Here is a 23,259-nt window from a genome sequence, read left to right as displayed (position 1 = left end):
AGAAGGGAGCAGAGGTTGTGCCCCCAGATGCACTCACAGCATCCTGGGCAACCACAGCCCCCCGTGTCTGCCCCTCTGGGTGTGTGACACAGCCAAGAGGGAATTTTTCTGGTGAACTTTCATTTTTGCAGGGAAATTCCAAAGGGCTGAAATAACAGAGCAGAGAAACCCTCCTGGGCTCTGGAGGAGGAGGAAATGGGGGACTGTGCAGTGCAGAGCTCAGGGCTTGGGGCAGTGGGAGAGAGCCAAGTTCAAGACCTCCTACCTTGGGGACCATCCCGGTTTAAGGGCGATTCTGGGGTTTTCATGGCAAATCCTGGGATTTTTTACCAACTGAGAAGAGGGGAAAAAAAAAAAAATCAGCATTTCCCCCAGCCTCTCCCTGCAGCAGATGTGAGGGGTGGCTGTGCTGCAGTGCTGTCCCTGAGCTCAGACGAGCAGGGCTCCTCACCAGCATCAAGGGCTGAATTACCTGCACCTCGTGGCAGTGCCGGTGATTTTCCTGGGATAATGCAGAGAATATTTTGCAGAGGCAGCTCCTTTTTTGCTTATGGGAATACCCAAGCACACCTTGACAGACTCAGCAGGAACAAAGCAGGGATGGACCAGTGGAGCGGGTGCCACACCAGCGTGTGGGACAGCACGAGGAGGAGCCCTGGGGTGTCCTGGTGTCCCCGGGGCCGTGGCCAGGTCCCCGTGGCCAGCCTGGCAGGAGGATGGAGCCCTTTCCCCCCGGCCCTGTGCTATTTACTGCTTGCTCTGCATCCTGGCCGCAGGGCACGGAGACTGCGGGGCCATATGAGACCGTGGCGATGAACATCTCGCCTGACCTACTTACAGCCCGGGCCCTGGGACTTTCTGGAATTCATCCTCTCGGAAACACAGTTTTAGGGCAGCAGAAATCCGTGCTGCTGGATGGGGATGTGGGCCCAGCCTCCGCCGTGGCCGTGACGCCGGAATTGCCGTGGCTGCCTCGGAGCAGATATCAATGCACAGGCTCCATTAGCAACTCTGATTGCCTCTGATATGCTTCTCATTAGATCTCAGGCCTCACACATCATGATTTCATTTACGAGATGGTTTTTGTTTTCCCTTCTCTTAATTCGTGTCCCCCCCGCCCCGCTCAAAAAATGAATCTCATTAAAACGTCGAAATTGAGAGCAAATCGTGCCTTAATCCAACCTGCCAGGGAAGCCAATCACCCTGGAAAAAATCTCCTTGAAGTCTCCATGCAGGGGCAGGCAGAGGGGAAGAATAATAAAAAGACATCGAATTAGGAGGTGCCGAGGCTTGTTTGAGCGGAGAGGAAGGGACTGTGGCTGCTGACAGGATAGTAACGCAAATCCCCTTTGGAGCACCCGGAGAATCAACCTAAATGGATTAATGTGAGGACAGAGAAGAAATTACTTTAGTTGTTTCCCTAATTCGATTCAATTTATTTTTATACGGCATTTCCATAGCGAGCATCTCACAGCTGCGTCACCCAGAAGAGGAATAATACAGAAAGGCTCTTCTGGCAGAAGTGCTCACCAGAACAGGCATCACAGCAGAGGGAGGAATATGAGTGCTGGCCTTGAGGATTTGATTTGCCAAATCATCAGGAAATCACATGCTTTTTTTTTTTTTTTCTCTCTTTGTTTGTTCCCGATTTTACTAATTTCCCCAGGCTTTCCTCAGACCATCTCCATAAATACCGAGGCTGATTCGAGCCTCACACTGCTTTTATAGCACTGTAACTCTGAGCTCACACTGGTTTTACACTGGTGCAGCTCCACTTATTTCAACTGAGTAAATTCCTGATTTATGTTTGTGGAAACGACAGCAGAAGTAGGCCCATGGTTTTCCCTGGAGCAATGCCTGGCTCACACCGGGGTGGGGAAGAGGAAGATCAGGTCCCTTGCAATGCAAATGATGGAGAAAACTGACATTAAATTACACCTGGACTCCAACTTCCGAAAAGACTTTTGCTCTCTTTTATAAAACGTTCTGTTGTCAAAGTTAAAAAGGCATGGGAAGAGATCATCTGGAAGGGAGGGCTGGACATGTGGTTGATGGAGGGTGGGTTGCTGCTCCCCTCTACTCTTTTGGGGAAAACCAGCAGCCCCTCCTCACCCCAGTTTCACCCATTTGTGCACAAGCTCTTCCTTGGTCCCAGCCCCGTCCACCAAGAGCCCGGTGCTTTGGATTAAATTGAAATGTGGGCACCCTGTTAGCTTTAAAATATTTAAATGTAATCCTGGGGAATGAAATCCCTTCGGAGAGGGGTGGGAGAGGTCAGCCTGCAGCCCCATAGCCCTCGTTAGTGCCAGCACACGTGGGGCCCTCTGCAAAGCCCCGCTAACAGAACTCTAATTAATTTATTTTTTAAGGCTACACACGAGGGAGCTGATCAATGCTTCGCCCTGAGCTCTGCTGTGTTTGGAGCACATATCACTGCCTTGATTTATTCCCTGTGACGTGCAAGGATGGAGCCAGCATCCCAATACCTGCCTCCCAGGCTGCTCCTGCCCCTCGACAGGTGCAGCATCCTGAGTTCACTCCTTTGAGCAACACCTCATCCCTGCTAGAGGCTCCCTTTCAAAGCAGCTCCCTGGATGGACACCAGATATCATTTCTGGGTGTGATCTGGGCCCCGGAATCTTCCCAGACCCTGCTAGGTGAGACCAGGCTGTGGCATCCAAGGGACCCTGAGCTGGGCTGCCCACCCTGGCAAGTCTCACCCTCCCTTGGTTGTGCTCATGGGGAAAATCCAGGGACTGGTGTAATTTATGGCTGTCAGTGGTTTATCATGGATTTAGGGAGTTTTCCCTCTATTTTTGCTCCAGGGACAGCGATGGGGAGATCAAGGCAGGCTGGTAACCAGCAGAGAAGTGACATTTGCTGCTTTGGAAGCGATGGAAGGACATCTTTACTGAGATGTGGGGCTGGTTTTTGTGGCCAGGGGTCCCTCAGCTCCCACCAGCCCCTGTGCTGTGCCCTGAGGAGCCTTTTGAGGCGAGTGGTGGCCAAAGAGCAAATCCCTTGGGGTCAGAGGTGTCACCCCCAGCTCTCCTGTGCTCCAGCCCAGGTAAACACTGGTGTACACGGAAGGCTCAAGGTGCCTTTATCCACCCTCCTGCTGCTGTTCCAGTCCTCCAGCAGACCCCTGGCTGGGCAGGCTTTGGGTGTGGAAGGCCAGGAAGGGAAAGGAAGAGGATTCAGATGCTTCACTCCGTTTCTGAGTGCCAGAACCCCCCTTGGGAAGCCCAGTGAGCCTAACTCAGTGTGGCTGCATTGTTTTTGCAGGGCTGTGCTGATCTATTCTGGCTGAGGACCCTTTGCCACGGTCCAGACTTCACACCCAGAGTGGCACCACTCTCCTGAGCCCCTCCCTTGCTGCTTTTTTTGCCCTCCTCCTGCTCCGTGTTCTCGGAGGAAGCACCAACACGACCCTGCCAGCACACACAGCCTCCACAACAGCCCAGGGCTCTGCAGGGACCCTTTGCCCTCCCCAGACAGCCCCAGGGGGATGAGATGCCACAACCTGACATCAGCAGAGTAAAATATGGCCCCGGCAGTAATCTGAGAGAATGGGATGGTAATTTGGGGTGGGGGAGGAGAGGAGGAAGCACTGAAAAAAGGAGGCACTGAAAGTACACTTCCTTTCAGTGCATTGCTGGGAAGACCATTAGGAAAACCACTAGATTATTTTTCACATTCTTCAGTGCAAAACTACTGCATTTTATGACCACTATCAATAACAGCTATCATATTACTAATGCTACAGTTGCCACATATATAATATTTAAATCACATTTGTGGCTGACAGAGACCTATGGATATTCTCGATCCCAACAGGCTATTACAGTTCATATCATGTCTGTCATATAAATATTATGAATCATTTCCCACTATCTTTATGGGGGCTACATTGACATCATCAAAAAGGCTCTGGGTACTGCCGGATACTGCATATTTATATACACCTTATGTATATGTATGTGAATGGAGGGAGATTTACACCACAATCACGGGTAATAAATGCCCATGATAAAGCATATTATCTTCACACTTCATTTGCAAAGTGTTTTGTATGCAGGGACCAGGGGAAGGCCAGCACAGGAGCTGTCTCTGAGTGACTGAGTCACATGCTCAAGCCCTGGTGTAAAGCAGGTGGTGTCTGTGCCACGCTGAGCCGGCTGGGGTGAGCTCCAGCTGCTGCCCAGGCACTGCCCGGGTTCCTGTGCTGCTGCTGGCTCCCATCAGGTGAGGCTTTGGCTCCTGTCCCACTGGCAGGATGGGTGATGCTCTGTGTGCTTTCCACCGAGAGCTGTAAATCTCACAGCTCATGTGCTGCGTTTCATCTTCCATCCCTTAATGCTTTCTTTGCTGGCTTCTTTGGCAGCCAGGCCCCAGTCTGGGTGATGAGCTGGAATAAAGAGATCTTTATTCCAGGTGTTAAAAGAGGCAGGAGTAGACTCTCCATTTGTAAAGTCATTTTGCAAAGCAGTTCATTAAACCACTGTCCCTGCAAGCCAGGTGAGACATGCCAAACCCAATCCACCAGAAAAGCACGAGGAGAGGATGAAACCTCCCTCAGGATTATTCAAGCTGGATCCAGACCAGAGCCCAGGTGCCCTGAGACCTTTTCCCCAAACCTGTTTTAAGAGCCTGAACACTCTATTAACACTTGCTCTGTGTGCAGAGACAGACAAGAACAAATGCAGCCTCATGGCTTGGAGTTTGGAGGTCTCTAACAAGCGTTTAATGCCCAGTTCTGAAGCAGCTGAGAGTGCAGCTCTGCCTGTGCAAGAGAGGATTTGATCTGAGCAGTCCCCCAAAGAGGGGAGATGCAGTGTCTCTGCCCGGCCTCGGCATGGGAATGAGGCTCTCCAGCAGATCAAATAAATCATGTGCATCTCACTTCATAAACAAACACCAGCAGCCTGTTAAATGCTGCTGGGAAACAAAACGAGGCAGTCTGAATCTGCAGCACTGACACAAGTGGCCTGTCCTGGAGCTCTGCTGGTTTGTGTCTGCCCGAGGAGCAGGAAGCCCCCTCAGCAGCTGCACGGGTTTGGATGTGCCTGAGGGATGCTGAGAGTCCTGGCAAGGCTCTCTTCAGGGACTAACTCCATTTTCAGGCTCCAGAGTCTCTGACCTGTACCCCAAAGTCTTCTTGTGTCTTTCTCTCCTTCCTAGAGGGAAGAAAAGCAGGTTGTGAGCTCCTCTTGCCCCCAAGAGCATGAGGTAGGTGCTGTCCTGAAGACCTACAGACCGAGGCAGGAATTTGCACAGTGGAGGGACTTTTCTCCTCCAGTTCTGCTGGGAGACACAGGGAATGCAGATGCAGGTCCTGGAACCTGCAGTGACTTTGGGAGAGCGGGTTACTGGAGGTGAAGACAAGCCTGGGAAGGTCCCAGAACTCTGCATGAGTGGAAGGTGTCTTTCCTTGGCTGGGCCTGGCTCTCGGATCACTGGAGTCCCACACTGCCTGCTCAGGGAGGGACTCTGTGGCCACAAGCCCCAGGCCAGTAGCCACAGCCACCCTTGCTCCCACATCATGGCACCTCTGGCCACCTGTCACAGCCTCCATGTGCAGCTGGAGATGGAACTCAGACCAACCCATGAGCTTCTTCTACTCTTTCCCAGTCAGATTTTGCATTTATTCTTTCTTTAATTTGTAACAAAATGCAGCCAGAGAGGAAAATAGATTTAATAAAAAAAAAAAAAAAAAAAAAAAAAAAAAAAAAAAAAAAAAACCAAAACTGTGCAGGAGGGCATAAAACAGTAGGGGAAGGACAGCAGGGTTTGCTTTTGTGTCCTGTCAGATAATTCAGGGTTATGAACAAGAAAAGCTGGAACCACTTAGAAAAAAAATCATAGAGGCTGTGATTTCCAAATTCACTCACTGGGCCCAAGTGCCCAGTTCTGAATGTGGTCCCAGCACCCAAAACCTCTCAGTGCCTGTCTCCTGCTGAGACCCACGTGCACCTGGATCCCTTTGCCCCAAAGGGATGGTAATGGGGTGGGAGTGTAGATGGAAGAGCCTTTGCCTAATTGATTTGTTTATCTGATGAACACAGCATCCCTCCCTGCCAAATTCAGCCAGGACTGAGAGCTGAGGCCAGACACCCCTAAATGATCCCATTTGATCAGCCTGCCTTCCCCAGGAGCTCAGGAGCCTCTGCACCCTTGGGTGTTGGCATCACCCAAGGGTGCAGAGGACAGGAGCAGCAGTTTGCCAAGCCAGCTCTCCCAGCCAGCACAGGACCTTCAAGCATCCCTGCACCAACCAGATGTACAAGGCAACGAGCTGCCAAAATTATCTGAATGTGCCCCCCCCCGTGATGATTGAAGTCCTTCCTGGGAAGTGCGAGGCTGAAGGTGAGCACAGCATTAGGCAGCTTATTAATTTAATAGTGCATTAAAGAACTCAGGGGAGGTGGAAGGGAGGGGAAAGGGAAAGAGAAGGTTTGTAACATCACAGAAATATCCTGGCTTACCTTCTGGCATCTTCAAGAGACTGGAAATGTGGGACTGCATCCAGCTGCCTTCTCTGGGGCAAAATTCCTTTGGCTTCTGTGGGAGGTTTTACTCAAATAAGGATTGCAGGATCAGACCTGTTATTGTCACTGCAATTAACATTTAGATCCACATCTAACATGAACTGTTACAGCCTGGTTAGGGAGAAATTTAATTTGCTCTAAACAGCTTGATGGGAGAGGAGCATGAAATGTCCTGGTTATGGTAATTTCATGTGTTGGGAGTCTGCAAAGGTGGATTTGTAGCCCTGGCTCTCGTAACCCTGGGATCTGCTGCAGCCACGGAGCTGAGCCTGCTTTGGGATGGGGCTTTGGGGCCAGATCCCCACCCCCTGTCTGGGTGATGGACACACGCAAAGCCCCAAAGGCCTTGGGCACCCAGCGGGGTGGGGACAGGCAGGTGAGAGCCCAGCTCTGCCCCGAGCTATGTTTGCCCTTATCAGAGAGATGAGCTTTAGTTTGTCTATTAGGAAACTGATTTCTACCTTTGAGCTGTCAGTCTGTACACAGATATCCACGAAATCCATGATTTTTGCACTCTTAGAGACTTTGAACCTACTTTTTCTGACAACCCCCAACTTTCTTTTATTTCCTTGCGTATTTCCTTTTTTTCCCCCCTTTTCTCCCAGGAGTGGATGTAATTCACTCTTAAAAAACTGACTTGGAGATGAAACTTGGCATTTAAGGTCCCAGCCCGGGAGCAAGTGAAGTTACCAGTTATAAACACACACCAAAATCTGTTTGGACATGCTGAAATTACAGGAGCAGAGGATTAAAAGGATCCAAGACGCTTTATTTAGTTTTAACTTCTGCAGCTCCACCTGAGTGTCAGTTTGCAGCCGCTTGCCTGACACAAGATGCGTCCTTTTTGGTGTTTTCGTTCTTCAGGTGGATTGGGATTTGGGATTTTTATTCTAAAGCAGATGGACTGGTGCAGAGGTCCCAGACTGGGATCCTGGGGTGTTGCCAGGGGTGTACCCCTCACCCAACCGTCCCCATGTGGCTCTGCCCTGCAGGAAGGGCAGGGTTTCGTGTTCTCCTACAACAGAAGAGTTGTAGGAGAAATCCAGGTGTTGGGGGCCTTCCCAGAGCCTCTCCTGCGTGGCTTGAGATCCCACAGTGACAGGCAGGAGATGGAGTGATAAGGGCACGCAGGGACACGGCGGTGGCAGATAAGAGGCCTCACTTTTCCAGGAGGAGCTGCTCGCTTGCTAATATTTCTGGCACGAGACACTTTGCCAATTAAAGAATAAATCAGGGCAGATAAGGCTGGGGAGCGTTCCACGGATCTGCCGCACAGGGAGGTGATGGCAGAGCCTCTGGGACATCCCTGATTGTCCCAGCTACCCCAGGGCACTCACTGCAGGAGAGCCGGGCTGGGCGCTGGGAGCTACCTGTGCCAGCAGAACCCCTCCAGCAGCTGTCCCTGGTGTCCCTCCAGCCTCGCTCAGTGCCCAGCGTTGCTCCCCAGCGTGTGTGAGCAGCTGCAGCGTGGCCCCAGCCTGTTTGTTATGCATGTTACGGCCGTGGAAAGCGAGGGTCGATAGGATGTTTAATATGCTTCATGCATAGTGGAGTCGCTCTGGTCCATCAAGCCACTAATACACATTCTTACAGGGCTGAGTATCATTTATTAAACCTGGAGGCCTGCCTGGGAAGGGGGGCCGGGGCTCTGGGAAGCAGCCAGCGGTGCTGCTGGGGTGGTACCGGCGGTGCCCAGGAGGGGAGAGTTTGCAGAAGAGCCGCGCACACACAGAGAGTCATTTGTTGTGCCTCCCGGATGGGAAATGAAATAAATCGTGCTTTGAGCGCTGCCCGCGCTGTGACACACCCCGGGGACAGGCAGCGGGCTCGGGGGCTCGCTGGCTGCTCCGGGGCTGGGCACAGCTGGCATTGCTCAGCATCACTCGAGGAACCCCTTCTGCTCCCCCTCCCGAGGCTGCCACGGCAGCGCTACGCACGTTTTGTTTTTTTTTCTCTCTTTCCCCCTTCTTTCCTCACCTCTTCCCCCTTCCTGCTCTTTCCCCTTCCTTTCCCCCTCTTTTCTCCTCTCCTTTTCTTTCTCTTTCCCCTCTTCTCTTTTCCTTTTATTTCCACTCTTCTTTCCTTCTCTCTTTCTTCTCTCTCCACTCTCCTCATCTCCCCCTTCCTCCCCATCTCTAATTTCCCCTTCTCGCCACCTCCTTTTCCCCCTCTTTTTTTTTTCCTCCTCCCTTTTGTTTCTTCCTTCCCCCTTCCCACTCTATTTTCCTCCCTTTCCCCTCCATCACTTTAAGAAAAAAAAAACAAAAAAACAACCAAAAACACAAACCAAAAAAAAAAAAAAAAACAACCCACAACCAAACAAAACCATCCAACACCACCAACCACCAGCGCAGCGCTCTCCGCGGGCCGGCGGGGCGGGCGCGGGGCGGCGCTGCTCGGCTCGGCTCGGCTCGGCTCGGCTCGGCTCGGCTCGGCGCGGCTCGGCTCGGCTCGGCTCGGCTCGGCTCGGGGCGGGCGCGGCGCTCCCGCTCCCCCCTGCGCGGGCCCCGGCGCGGAGCCGGGCGCGCCCGGCGGAGCCGAGCGGCGGAGTTACATTGTTGGAGTTTGCCACAACTCCGCGGCCTCGGCTGCGCGGGGCCGCCGCTGCGGGGCTGCAGCTTCCCCGCTGCCTCCTCCTCCTCCTCCCTTCCTCTCTCCTCCTCCTCCTCCTCCTCCTCCCCGTGGGTGTTTTTTTTTTTTTTTTTTTTTTTTTTTTTCCCTCCCCTCCTCCCCTCTCCCCCCGCGCTGCTTTCCCTCCCCTCCGCCCGCCCTGCCTGTGTGTTTTCGCCGCCGCGCTCGCCGAGCCCCTTGGCATGAGTTAAGCACCAGCCATGGACACCAAACACTTCCTGCCGCTGGGTGAGTTCTGTTCCGAGAGATTCTCCCTTCCTACCGCGGGGGGTGGGGGGTGCTTCGGGACGATAAAATCAGCGCCTGTCCTGCCGCCTTCCCCCCCCCCCCACCCCGGCTCCGCTGCCCCTTCCCGCGGCGCGCACCGGGGGCCGGCGGGCGGGGGATGCGCTCGCCCCTTCCCCGGGGAGCGCCGCGGCGAGCGCGGGGCGGGCGGGCCGGCCCCGGCCCCTGCCCCCGGCCCCTGCCTCGGAGTTGGTATTTTTGTTTTGGTTTGCTGCTGGTTTTTTGCCGTGGCGCAGCCCCGGGGACGGCGGGCCCCGGCCGGGAAGCCGAGCCGAGCCGGGCCGGGCCGGAGCGAGCCCCGCCGGGCCGGGCCGGGCCGGGCCGGTCGGGCAGCGGCCCCAGCGGCGCTTTGAACGGGGCAGCGGCCGCCGGCAGAGCCCCCTCCCCGCCCGGGGCCGGCTCTGCCCGGGGCTCGGCAGCGCGCAGCCTGTGCTTCCCCCTCTTGCCTTCCCTCTCGGTTTATTTTTTTCTTTAATTTTTGACTTTTCTCCCTTTTTTTTTTTTTTTTTCCCTCTCCCCGCGGCATCCGGGGCGCGCAGCCGGGCAGGGGGAGGCAGCGCCCGGCCCCTGCGCTCGCATCGCCGGCTCCCTGACCCGCCGCGGTTGGGACCCTCCTGCCTTTCTGTTGTTATTAACCCCCCCCCACCCTCCCTTTAGCTGCGTTTTAAAACCTATTTCCAGCCGGAGTTTGCCATCGTTTCGGTGACTGAGTCAAGTCCTGGCTTGTAAGGGCGAATGCCTCCTGCGTCTCGCTTCCAGGAGAAGTGATATTGCAGAGCTCAGTGCTCGGGGTGGGGGGAAGAAAAGTTTTGAGCGAAGTCGCCTGGCGCCAAGTCCGGGCGAGGGGGAAGAGGGGCGAGTGCTGCCATCCTTGTCCCCGCTCAGCCCGCTGGCTCCCAGCCTCCGGCCGAGCGAGCCATGGCCAGCGAGACCGTCCCTTCTGCCTTCTCTGGGCTTTAAATCTGTGCTCAGCCTCTCCAGCCTGCCGCTGGTGTGTTTTGATTCTTTCTTCCTCTTGTTTTTTTTTTCTTTAGTGTTTTTTTTTTTGCTTGTTTTGTTGACAAATTGCAATTTCAGTCGTTCCTTTCAAAGAGCAGAATAAATACAAACAACCATCACAAGGTTTACTGCAAGCCCAGCTCGCCGAGAGGCTTTCCAGGGCTGTGGTGGTCTGGGGGCTTTGGCAGGGAGACTCTGGCCCTGTGGTCTGGCAGAGCTGGAGGTGGCATCTCCGTGCCCCCAAAAATGCCAGGTTCAGAGTGCCCCTCGTTGTCTGGGCTGGGAGATGCTGCTGGAGCCAAAAGCATCTCACCTGCAGCGTTGTCCTGGTTCCAAATCAAACCAGCTCCTCTTGGCTGTGTCCAGTGCAGCTGTTGGGGCTCATCCCAGCAGAAGGTGCCTCTCTTGCCTCACTGGAGTGGTTTAACCTTAGGGGTGGCTGTTTGGGGGGTTCACATTTCCTTGGATGTTCTTGTGGAAGACAATCCAAATCTCTGTTGATCCGGGCAGGCTCAGGCCTCTGTGTGCGTTAGCTGTATTTTCTGTCAGTCCTGAGCTCTCCTGTTGTGCTGTAAATGCTGAAAAATACATTGTGTTATTAGTCAGGTTGTTTTGAGGGGGTAGGAGGGGGAGAGTCTGCGACTGCTGGCTCGGGGAAGGGTTTTCATGCTGGTGCAAGTGGAAAACAACTGATTTATCTGCTCATTTAGAGATGTGTGCGTGGTGGGGCTGCGCCACACACTGTGCAGCACACCAGGAGCATCCCCAGGGAAAACAGGGCAGCCCCCCAGGACAGCCCTGCTGGGGGAGGTTAAAACTTCTCATCCTTGTCTCAGGAGAAAATCCATATGTCTGTGGGAGCTGTTTGGGATGTGTGGTCTGGGATTTTCTTGAGAGACTCCCAAACTTTATGTGCTGGTCTTTGGTCACTGACTATTGGGAAAAATCCCTTTGGCTTCAAGGGCAGTGGATGCTGCAGGACTTGGAGGGGGGAGATCCTGGTCCTGCTCCGGGCACTGCGGGCAGGTTGTGTCTAAAAGCTTGGGAGCAGTTTGTAGGATTGAGGGGAATGTGAGCTCAGACCTTCCCAGTGAAACCAGAGCAGAGCTGGATGAGCCATGGGGCCTCTTTAGAGGTAGGACGGTCCAAACCCCACCAGGTCCCAACTTTGCAGGGTCCCAGGTTGTTTCACCAACCCAATCTCAGGTCATTTTTGGGAGCTGGTGCTGGAAAATCCCAGGGGAGAAAACCAGCCCAGCTTGTGGGATTTGTTTCCCTGCACTGCAGTGCAGGCCTGAGCTGGGGAACAGCAGCAGCACAGCCAAAATTCTACCCCATTACTGCGTCCCCATCAAAATCTAAGCTCAGTTTAGCCCAACAAGGCCAACCTGGTGGTTCCTGGCCAAGTCCTGCCCGTGGTTAGACTTAGATAACCCTGCTGATGTCATGGCTGGAAGCGTGGCCAGCACTGGGCACTTTTAATAGTAGTATCTCATTTTCCTGCTTCTCTGGAGAGCTGCTGGCAGATGCCAGCCAGAGGCTCCCCACGAGGACAGCATGTCCCTGGGCATCTCCCAGGCTGGCTGCTGTCACCCTCTGCCATCCCACTGCCAGGACAACCTGCAGCCTGGCACGGGGGCTGTGGGCACAGCTACCTCCAGAGCCCTGGTGGGGATTAAAACACCTCGGGGTCCAGCAGATGCTGCCTTAGAGCCATCTGGAGTTACAGTCCTGCCTTTACTAGGCTTAGCTTGCTCAGGGCTGTCCAGCTTTTGTTCCTCTCTGGTGTGCCAGGTCTCCAGGAGGAGGAAAATGTAGGAAAAATCCGTGGTGCAAGTGCTTTTGGGGCTGTGGGGATCACCTCTGGTGGGGTGCATGAGGTCAGGCTTTCACAGGGCACTGATGTGCAAACCAAAGACTCGGTTCTTCAGGTGGCTGCTTGTTCTCTGCTTTCTACAATCCTCTTAGTGCTTTGTTTTCCCTTTGCCCATTCCCTGGGTGTCTCTGGGGAGGAAAAGAGGAGTGGTGGGTTCAGGGAGCTCTCCCTCAAGGCTCAGCCTTGTGGGGGCAGAAACAGTTAACGGGTGTCCGAGGCTGGCGCTTCCCTCCCGAGGTCACTCCAGCGGGTTGTGTCCCTCTTCCCACCCTGCAGCCGTGCCAGGGCCGGCTGCAGCTGCTCAGGATGTGGGGTGAGGATTGCCCGTGCCGTGCTCGGGGCTGGAGCGGCAACACTTCCGAGGAAAACAGCAAAACAACCCCCTGTGTCCAGCTGGGACAGCCCAGGGCTGGGGGCTGAGCATCCATCAGGCTCCTTCATCCCGCATCCCCGGGATGAGCGTGGATGCTGCACGGAGCTCCTCGGTGGGAACCTCTGTTTGGGTTGAGACCTCACCTCGATGCTCAGTCCTGCTCTTGGAACCCTCAGGAATGGGCAGCTGATGTGACAATCTGCAGGGAGGAGAACTGAGAGATGTGGGAAGGGTCTGAGCATCCCAGTGAGGAAGGAGGAATCCTCTGCCCCACATCTGGTTGGCTCCGTGGGGCTCCTTGGTAGGAGCAGGAGATGAAGTCTGGTTGTGCCCTGGTCTCTCTTGCTGGAGCCTCCTGTAGGGCTCGACCTCTCCTCGTTGACATATGCAAAACAAGCTGGGAAGGAATTTTTGCCTTTTCCAGAATCTGGGCTGTGACAGTGAAGTAAATCCTCAGAGCGTCCCTGAGTTTATTCCACGTCGTCCTGCTGTGTTGGAGGGAGCGTTTGTGTTTCTCAAATTTAGGGTATTTTATTTATTTAAAAGAGAGCGGGGGAGAAAGCCACAGAATTTGAGTTATTCATTGCAAATATTATTATTGGCGTTTTGCTCCTGTTGAGGGGGGGAAAAAGAAACCAACGAGGGGGGAATCAAAACATTTCACTGGAAAATACACCCTGGCTTTGTCCCACCCACATCTTCAAGGCAAAAATAAATATTTATTAAGAAATGGGTTAAAAACCTTTTTGTTGAGTATTGTTTCCTGGGAGCAGGGGTGGGTTGCCATATGCTAGAGCCCTGCCACTGGGCTGAATTTTGGATTTTTTTAGGTTTTTTTGCAGGATGGCTAAGGAAAGAAGCAAACAGAGGAATGTGGGTGCTGCAGGGCTTTGGGGTGTGCTTTGGTCCTCCCTTGTCTGTGGGCTCTGTGCTCCTGTGAGCATCCTGCTGCCTTTTCCTGGGGACTGTGTGTGCTCAGAGTATTCCCCGAGGCTCCCAGCTGCCTGAAATCCCCAAATCATTCCTGCTATAAATAACCCAGCAGTGAGACAGCAGAAGAGCTGGTGGCCCTTGGCAAGGGATTTAACAGGGGTGTGCTGATGGTGTGGGGACACTCTGAGGGGTCCCTGTGCCCCAGCTGGACTTCTCCCCCGAGCCAAAGCCGGGGATCACTCAAACCCCTGCTGGCCAAGTGCTGCAGGGACCTTCCTTGCGAGCTGGGCAGCCTAATTGGGCTCTAATTAATCCTTCTCCCGCTCTGATCCCCAAGTTGGAGAGGGATCTGCTGTAGGGAGGGAAGGAACTCGCTCTGACCTGTGGTGTGGAGGGGTCTGGGCATTTCAGAGGGGTGCTGGGGGATGTGGGCACTCAGGAGGGATGCTCGGAAGTGTGGAGGGATGCTCGGAAGTGTGGAGGGACGCTCAGCACTTGAGGGATGCTCGGTCTGCACGGGATCCATCCCAGCACTTCCCTAATTGCTTCCTGAAAGGCCCAGGTGGGCTCTCCAAGTCAGTCAAGCTACAAAGCAATAGGGGAGGCAGCCTGGGTGGTTTTATTTTAATTGATTTTGTCAGGAGTTGCTGTATTTTATTACATTTAAAGACTAGACTCTGGAATAACTTTGAACGTTTGACACGCACACAAAAAGCAGCTTTCTGACATTTTCCTCTTTGCTTGTCTTTTATTTTATTTCTCCCCTCTCCTCCTCCTCAAAGGGAAGCGTGTGCCTGGAGGGAGGACAGAGGAGGAGGAGGGAGGAGCGGTTGTGTCTCTCCAAAGGCTGCTCGAACATCAAGGCAGCATGAGGCAGATGAAATAATATTGCAAATAAGGATTTAAAAAACCCTACAGAAGGATCCCCACACATGCCAGCCAGCTCAAACTGCCAGAAGATTTTCAGACAGAAGCAATTTAGCCTGGGAAAATGCTCTATTGTTGAGATGGAAACTGGCTGTGAGAACTTGCCTTTCTGACAAGGTTTGGCTTAGAAAAGGCAAAGCAAAGTCAAGGAAATCAACCTGAGTTTTTATTTAGAGGGGAGGGAGCTTTTCAAAATGGAGGGTGTTTTCTGAGATAAACAGGGAACAATTCCCTTGTGAGAAAGGGAAGAAAGGGCTCAAATTAAGCCCAAATGCAGCTCTTCTCCTTTGAAATTTTGTTTAACGTGGAGTTAAAAAATAATCCTGTTCAAACAGACCATTCGTAAGCACGAGATGCTTGGGCTTTTTTCTCCCCCTCCTTTCTTTCCCTTTTCTCTTACTGTGATCCACAATAAAAGTTCCAAGGTTGCACCTTGGGGCTGTAATTCTGGTCGCAGCTGTGCCCGTGCCAGCTCCTGCCTCTGCACATCAGGAGGGGATGGATCTTGCCTCCAAAACTCCTCGTCTGCCCAGATGAGACAGATACAGGGTGGGAAACTGAGGCACGCGGGAGCGTCTGAGCTGGGAACGGGGCCCGGAGCGAGGGCGTGGGGTGGTTGTGAAACCTCGGCTGCCAGCCCTGCAGAGCTGATCCGCCTGGGATGGCAGCTCCACAGGGCTCTGCAGGGTCCAAAACCTCCAAACCCCCGCACCCCTCAAAGCTGCTTTTTGGCCCAGGAGCAAAGGAAATCTCCCAGGTGGGGTTTGTGGGTGTGCCAGGTGCTCCCAAAGCACAGGGCAAGGAGGAAACACCCTAAAGATTCGGGTAGTTGAGCAGCAGGGTGAGGGCTGGCATCCCCTCCTGCTCCAGCAGGAGATAATCCCTCGCACTGTGGTCATTGCTCCTTCTTCCAAACCCTAGGGGATTTGATTTTTTGGTCAAAAACTCGGTTTTTTGGGCCATGAGTGGAGGTTGGTGGTGTGTTTGGGTTTGGGTCTTGTCTGAGCCTTTCCCTGGATCCCATCAGCTGCAGGATCGCTGCAGAGGCAGGAGATAAAAGGGCAGTAGTGGTATTGGGGACCAATAAAATGGTAATGGGATTCCCAGCTGGCTGTTACTTTTCATGGGCTCCTCTTTTGTGGAGTTTTGGCTTTCTTCAGCTTTACAGACTTGGGAAAAAAAAGGAAAAAAATCCAGAGAGAGGGAGCTGAGGGAGCCTCCTGAGATTTACAGCCCCCTCAGCTCCTGGAGCAGATCCTTTGTGCTGCCAGGAGCGGATTAGGGAGGGATGCCCCATCTCGTTTCAGCTGGGCGGGAAGGCAGAAACATTTGATTATTGTTTTTCCATTTCTGGCTGACAAGTGAGTGCTGGAGGAGAGTTGTTTTGTTTGTTTGTTTCTTTCTTTTTTTTTTTTCCCCTTTGCTGTGAACTCTGTGGGCTGCTGCGAGACAATTTTATTGTGGGCAGCGCGTCTCCTACGTGCCCGTTCCGGAGTCGCAGTGAGGCAATGGCAGTGGTGAGGCAAGAGCGGAAGGAGAAGGGCAGGAGGGGAGAGCTTCCAGCCAAAATCCAGCCCAAGGCACAGAGATGGCAGGAGAGGGGGTGAGCTTCCAGCCAGAATCCACCCTGAGACATGGAGGTGGCGCGGGTTGGGATGGGAGGGGATGGAGGAGCTGAGCGAGGCATGGTGAGTGGTGGCAGAGAAGAATTGGATCGGAGAGGCAGGAGCAGAGCCAGGGGCATCACATTGAGCTGGGGGAGCTGTTTGGCTGCTCCTGGGGGTGTGAAGGATGGGTGAGAGTGGTTTGCCAGTGCTGCAGCTTCCCTGCCCTGCTCCCAAAGACCTGTGTGCAGGTGGGGGCTCTTGGAAAAGGGATATCAAAGAAAAAGAAACGTCCTTTCTTTACTGGTCATCCTTACCAGACTAAACTGGGCTCCCCTCCTGCCCCCACCCCTTCTTTTTCTGCCCCATTTGTGGGAGATGAGGGATTTCATCAGGCCTGGGGAGCTGTGGCTCTGCCTGATGTGGAGGAGCCGTGGTCTCTGACAGCGTGGAGCAGGCGCCGGGTCATGCTGAGGATGCTCGGGCACACTGTGCTGGGGAAATCCATGATCCCACACTGCATCCCATCAGTGTTGGGGCTGGTTTTGGAGACCCCTCACACCCCACAGCAGCCCTGGGGGGGGTTTGTTTAGTGGTTGAGCAGGAAATAGGGGTACCAAGGAGGGTGCCCACGGCCTGTGAGGGACCAGGTGACTTGAGCAAGTTGAAAGCCGTTGTCTTGGAGCTCTGCACCTGCGTGACCAACCCTCCCTGCTGACCTGCACTTGTTCAAGTGTGACTTTCAATTGATCATAAAAATCCAGCGTGATTCACAGCGTTCCTGCCCTGCAGCCTGCCGAGCTCTGTCTCTCTGCATTCACGTAGCGTGAGAGAGCAGATTGCCCTCCAGTTCATCCTGCTCAGCCTTAATGGGGAGCTGCTGCTCACTGGGGCTGCTCCCCCCACACACTCCTGGAATATATTAAAGACAGTGGCTTAGCATTTTAATTTCATTTTTTTCCCCCTCAAATGCATGAAGAAAACTCCTCTCCAGGCGAGCTCCCAAACCTCGGGGTGTGGGGAGAAGGGAGGGAGGTGCAGCTCCCCGCTCCATCCCGGCGCAGCCCCCGCGTGCGTGCGTGTGGCTCACAGACAGTGAAATTGCACCCTAGAGTTATAAAGCAATTGTCTAGCTCAGCAGCAGAATGAGCATGAAATGGTGCAGAAAGCAACTAAATAAAATTGGGTAAGGCAGATGCATGAAAATAATGACATCTCTATCCTGTAGTCGGGCGTGCTCGCTCTTCCTCGCTGATAAACTTTTATAACAGACTTTGCATTTATTTTCCCGGGAAACTCTCCTGCCACGGAGATGTGTGTTGGTGTGGGGTGAGCCCCTGCACCCCCTCTCCCGTTTCTTGGGGCTGTACACCCCTGCCCCTCTCCTCCCCTCCCTGACTCCCTCTTCCTTGTTTTTGTTTTCAGAGCGGGATTTTTATGCTTGGTCAGACACCAAAGTGATAACCTTTGCGACTTCATTTCCTTTTTGTGGCTGTGCCAGGCTGAGGGAGCCCTGTGAGCTGGTGGCTCTCAGGGTGGCCTCCCATGTCCCAGGCAAGTGGGATGAAGAGATGCTTTCCTGCTTTGCTCTCACTTGGGAGTTTTCTCCTTTTCCCTGTAAGGCTCAGGTTGAGCAGGCTGTTGTGTGGGGCTTAGGACACCACAGCAGGGCTGGAACACCAGGTTGGTGCACTGGCTCTGTCATCCCTTCTCCCTGGTGATGGCTGGTGACACCAGGGCCACCTGCTCCCACACTGTTTATCCAGCTGGATGGATTAAAATGCTCCCAGTTTGGGCCTGGAGAATTGACTTCAGCTGCAATTCCTGCCCAGCCTTTCCCCTGGGCTCTGAGCTGCTGTCCCTGCTCCGACACTGCCTTGGAGTTGTTGGCCTCAGCTTCCCCATCCACTCCCAGGAAGCTGATGCTTCCAACACAGTCCAGTGTTTTGCTTGTTTTGTGCCAGGATCCCCGTGGAGACTGGGAACAAGCAGCTCCTCTTCCCACCCAAGAGGCCCTTTAGGTGACATTAAGGCAGTGTCCCCACTGTCCCCACTCCCTCCTGCCTCTGATGGCATCGCTGGGCACTGCTCCACGTGCTTGTGGTGCCAGGGATTCCCTTTGTGGACAGGGTGCTGCCTGCTGTGTAATGCCTGGATGCATTGGAGGGCTCAGGACTGAGCTGCTCATGGATTCCTTTCCTTATCTGCAGGGAAAAATCATCCCTGGGCTGTGCTGGAGCCTAGGGCTCACCACCCAGTGCCTCTGCAGCAGAATCTCCATCTCTGACTTGGCTTTGCTGGGATGTGTCCCTGGGGTCCCAGATTAGCTGCTCCAGTGGCTGCCCATCACACGCAGCCCAGCGTGGATCCCATGGGTGGGCTGGAGCTGCGTGCTGGCTGCTCAGCCCCGGAGCACAACAACATAGGACACGGCATTTTCCCCTCCTCCTGCCAAAACCCAGCTCCTCTGGAGGGAAGCAGAGCAGGAGGTTTCCCTGCAGGGATTATTCTGGCTCTGGGCAGCTGGATGCCAAAGCCCTGCCAGCTTTTTTGCTGGTGTGGTTCCGCAGCACCGGAGCGGCGAGGAGGAGGAGGGAAATGCATGCGTGCAAAAATCAGTGTGAAAGCATAAATCAGGCCAAGAGTGAAAGGTTAAAGAAATCCAGAGGAAGCAGAGCGATGTGTGTGATAGAAAGGGGTTTCCTGTACCTACAGAGGCCACCCAGGCTCCCTTCCTGCCGGGGCAAACCAAAACTTTCTGCACCCCTAAGCAAATTGTGGTTGGCTGCTTGGGCACGCTGTGAGCCAGCCGTGCCAGCCTGGGTGTTAATGCCTTGTGCTTTACAGGCTGCCCTTCCCAGCCCTGCCGTGGGCTTTATTTACAGGATGCCCAGGCAGATCCTGGGAAGCGCTGCAGTTGGGAATAGGGCTCGAAGGGCAGGATGCAAGGAGCTGTGCTGCCCTAAATCCACGTCCTCTCACTGCCATCCTTGCAGACAGCCTTGGAGAGGAGAGCCAGGTGGCTGTTCCCAGCAGGGACAGCAGTGCCACTTGTCTCTGCCTCGCCCTCAGGAATGGGGAGAGAAATCTCTGGGTTGTGCTAGGTGGGAATTTGATCCTGTTCTGGGCTGGACATGCTGGAATGGGCTCCCTGAGGCAGGGACATCATTCCCACATGAGGTGGGATAGCGCAGCGCTGCTCCCGGAACGCTCTGCACGGCCAAACCCCAAAATGCTGCTCTTGAGGCTGGCTTGCAGATTTCTGTCCTGTGCAGGTTTTTCAGGGGTCTTCCAGCCTGGTGCCAGCTCTCTCTGCTGTGCCAGGGCTGGTGGCTGGTCCCTCTCAGTCTGGCACCTCCCTGTGCTCCTCATCAGAGTCTGACCTCAGAGGGGCTCCAGGAAGAGTTGAGGCTCCTGGGACAATTACCTGCAGGCCCCTATTTAAGCACTTAGGAAGGCTTAGCTGATCCCAGCTGGAGATAGCCTGGCCCCAGGCCAGCGGGTAGCTGTTGTGTGCAAATGTGGGAGCGTTCAAACAGCGGCTCAGAGCCGGGACTTGCTGGGAGCAGGACCCCCAGAGGGCAGTTTGGGGTGGCTGATGCTGGCACCCCGAATTACACCCTGCTTGTAAGGTTGGGAGACACAGATTTCGTTGGCTTTCGTTGGTTTTCGGCAGTGTTTGGTGCTGTGTTTTGGTAGCGGTGCTGCTGTGCCCTGGTGCTTTGCCTTGGAGTGTCACCCTCCTCTCCGAGGGGGAAAACCAGCAATTCCCTTCTGGCAGGTTGCTCCCTCTTCATGCCTCACCTGTGGGGCAGGTTTGTTCTGTGGAAATCAGAGGCCATCGGCCTCTGTTGGGCTTTTCCCACTGCATTTTTCTGTCTGGGATGGCTGAGGGGTGCCGGGCGCCGCTCCCTGCGGGCACCTGGGCGCTCCTCCGGTTATCCCGGTGTTGAGCCATGGGAGCTGAGGCTGGGCAGGCGAGGAAAACCACGTCTGGCCAGGTTTCACGGCCTCTAGGTGTGTGCAGGAAATGTTGCAGGGCAGGGATTTCTTGCAGCAAGCCCTGGGTGGCAGGTAACAAACAGCAAGGTGCCCATCTGGAGCCCCCACCCACGCACACAAGGGGAGGCTCCTCCTCTCAAGGCACCTTCCCAAAACCCTGGGGCAGCACAGGGGATGTGGGGCTGCTCCAGGAATCCTCTCTTGGAGCAGGGTCTCTCTCTTGGAGCAGTTGCATTTGCCCTCAGATGCTGGAAGGTGCAGCATCACACCCTGGGGACACAGCTTGGTGGAGCTCCGCAGCACCCCAGGAATGGTGTTGGGGGAGCCCCAAAGCTCTTCTCAGGGCTTTCCCAGGCAGGCAAACCTTAGGGTACAGCCTGGGAAAGCAGTGCCATGGAGGGTGAAGCTCATTCCTGAGAGCAGAGAGATGCTCCGGTCCTGCCCAAAATCTGGGGACCCCAGAGCAGCCCTTTGCAGGGAGGACAGGACGCGTTGGGGTGGAGGAGTGCTGGGTAGGAAGGGGTGAGCCTGGAGCTGGGTGTAGGGATGTGCCTGCAGGGTGGGAGCAGCCGGTCCTGCCAGTTCTCCCAGGCTCTGGGAAGTCCCTCGAGCTGCAGTCAAGGCCAGGATGAGGTCCCATGTCCCTCTTTGCCACCAAGGGCTCTTCCTTGGCTGCTCAATTTTAAGTCTTTGAGAGCACAGGCTCTGGAAAACACCCAGAGAGCCTGGCCCTGGCTGGGAGTAAAAGCCAGCTTTGCGTGGGAAGGGAAGGCAGAGCCACTGCACTCCTAATTCAAAGCACCTTTAGAAATGAATGAGGGAGAAGAGACTCTACAAAAAAAGAAAAAAAAAAAAAAAAAAAAAAAAAAAAAAAAAAAAAAAAGCCAACCCCAATGCATTGAGCTGCCCTGTAATTGTCAGTGTGGAAATCACAGGCACATGAGGACTTGCAGTGAAGGATTAAATCCACAGCCTGATTTCCAAAGTGCAGGAAACAAGTTCCCGGAGCTGGTTTTGGGGGTCCCATGGACCTTTGGGCAGAGGAGCTTTTGTCAGGGTGATTTTTGTGGACCCTGTGGCAGGATCTGGAGCTCAGCATTGATTTCATCAGGTGGCTTCAAGATTGCGTCAGCTGAACCAGGGACTGGGATTGACCTGCAGTGATTTGCAGACTTTATTATTAAGACAATGATGGGGCAGAGCTGGAGGAGAGGGATTTTGGTGTTCTCTGCCTGGTGGGATGACTTGGAACGGCACTGGCAGCACTTCCCCAATTTTTCAGTCCTTTTTGCTTTGAGGAGGTAAAATTCCGAATGTACCTTGAGGGTTCACTGAGGAGAGGGAATTTCCATCCCAGCTCTTGGACCCGTCAGTAGCTGCAGAAGAAGAACATTATAAGGAGCTATTCATCATTGCAATTATTTTATTAAGAGGACACTGTGTGCTTGGGAGCTGGAAGAGATGAAGCTTTGGGATGTTTTCAGCATGATAAATACGGGCTGGTTACATCATCCAGCTTTTAAAAAATGGTGTGTGTCGTCCTGGTGAGAGAGGATTTGCAGACAGCCTTGGAGAGGAGAGCCAGGTGGCTGTTCCCAGCAGGGACAGCAGTGCCACTTGTCTCTGCCTCGCCCTCAGGAATGGGGAGAGAAATCTCTGGGTTCTGCTAGGTGGGAATTTGATCCTGTTCTGGGCTGGACATGCTGGAATGGGCTCCCTGAGGCAGGGACATCATTCCCACATGAGGTGGGATAGCGCAGCGCTGCTCCTGGAATGCTCTGCATGGCCAAACCCCAAAATGCTGCTCTTGGGGCTGGCTTGCAGATTTCTGTCCTGTGCAGGTTTTTCAGGGGTCTTCCAGCCTGGTTCCAGGTCTTCCTGCTGTGCCAGGGCTGGTGGCTGGTCCCTCTCAGGCTGGCACCTCCGGGTGCGTTATCGCGGCCTCGCGCCGGGGTAAAGTCCACCATGGGAAAATGCCCGGTGGACTTTTAACTGGAGTCCTCTGCAGAGCCCAGCTTAGAAAGCTTTAACTCTTTCCTGGCAAGATCTGCTGGAAGGTAGAGAGAGAATGGAGCAGAGGATGGGCTGCCCACCTGGGTCAGCTCCCTGCAGCAAGGGCTCGCTGGTGGCCGTGCCAGGGTGGTCATGGGGACTGTGCCACCTGGTCCCGGGGTCACCGCTGCGTGTCCCCACCCCTCCACTGGTTTAGCTGTCATAGCCTGAGCTCTTGGCTCAGCTGTGGTCTCCCAAAATGCTGCTTTGGGCATGTAGGGGCTGCTCTGGGGTCACTGGACTGTGCTCCTCAGGACACAGGCAGTGTCCCTGCCCTGCTCTCCCTGCTGCTGTGTGGCCTCAAAGGATGAACCCCGTGGGTGGGGAGGGATGGGCATCACTCTGCAGCATCCTCACCTACGGGAAGCTGCATCTGAAGGTTGAAAGGAGCCTTGGCACTGCCATTTTTGCCATCCCACACTCTGATTTTGCCTTGTGCTTGAGACACATGAGTGCCTGGTAGAGTTTATTTCAGCATCTTCATACTTCTTCCATGTGCCCTTTCCCTTGCTTTTGTTTTGCAGCTTTTTTTTTTCCCCCTCCAAGGTGTGAGTCTTGTTTGCTCTGCATGGGTCTGTGAGCCCTGAGCAGGTCCCCACTGCCAGCCCAGTTGGTGACAGCAGCACAAGCAAGCAGCCACCTCTCTGTGTCACGGAGTGGTCGACCCATTCGCAGTGGGGACAGGGCCAGGGCGTGCTGCTAAAGGGATTTATGGAGGGAATTTCATGCGGTGTAGGATTTTTGTCCATGGAGAGCAGCTCAGCATGGGATGGCATCGCTGGCTGTCCCTGCAGGCACAGCTCAGTGAGGTAAGCTCCCCATGTGCCACCAGCTGTGCCCTCCTCAGTGGAAGTGATTCCAGGGTGAGAAATTCTCACTGTGGAAGCCTTTATTACCGGGCAGAACTAGGTTTGTTTTGTTTATCATCCATTTACTTGGCTTTGGAGGCATGCCCAGAGTTTTCCAATTTTGTGTGTGTGTGGATGTGTGATTTATTAGGATTCAGGGCTGGGATTTCTTTTTTTTTTC

At 54.2% G+C, this 23,259-nt stretch overlaps 1 protein-coding gene and 1 long non-coding RNA gene across 2 annotated transcripts in view; one reads left to right on the top strand and one right to left on the bottom strand.

Moving 5' to 3' along the window:
* Positions 1–4,309: 4,309 nt before the first annotated feature.
* Positions 4,310–9,064, bottom strand: LOC137486114 (uncharacterized). The gene is made up of 3 exons (XR_011005588.1): positions 8,892–9,064; positions 6,463–7,274; positions 4,310–4,368 (listed from the first exon to the last, which is right to left on the bottom strand). It is a non-coding gene; the product is annotated as an uncharacterized lncRNA (long non-coding RNA).
* Positions 9,065–9,260: 196 nt separating this feature from the next.
* Positions 9,261–23,259, top strand: part of RXRA (retinoid X receptor alpha) — a 97,697-nt gene continuing 83,698 nt past the window's right edge. Inside the window, exon 1 of the mRNA XM_068211097.1 lies at positions 9,261–9,407. Coding sequence (XP_068067198.1) covers positions 9,380–9,407 — 28 coding nt within the window. The 5' untranslated portion in view covers positions 9,261–9,379. The remainder of the gene's footprint in view (positions 9,408–23,259) is intronic.

Source organism: Anomalospiza imberbis, chromosome 21 (genome assembly GCF_031753505.1).
Source record: "Anomalospiza imberbis isolate Cuckoo-Finch-1a 21T00152 chromosome 21, ASM3175350v1, whole genome shotgun sequence".
NCBI lineage: Eukaryota > Metazoa > Chordata > Aves > Passeriformes > Viduidae > Anomalospiza > Anomalospiza imberbis.
Note: the sequence above shows the minus strand (reverse complement) of the source record. Positions and strands in the feature narration are given on the sequence as shown.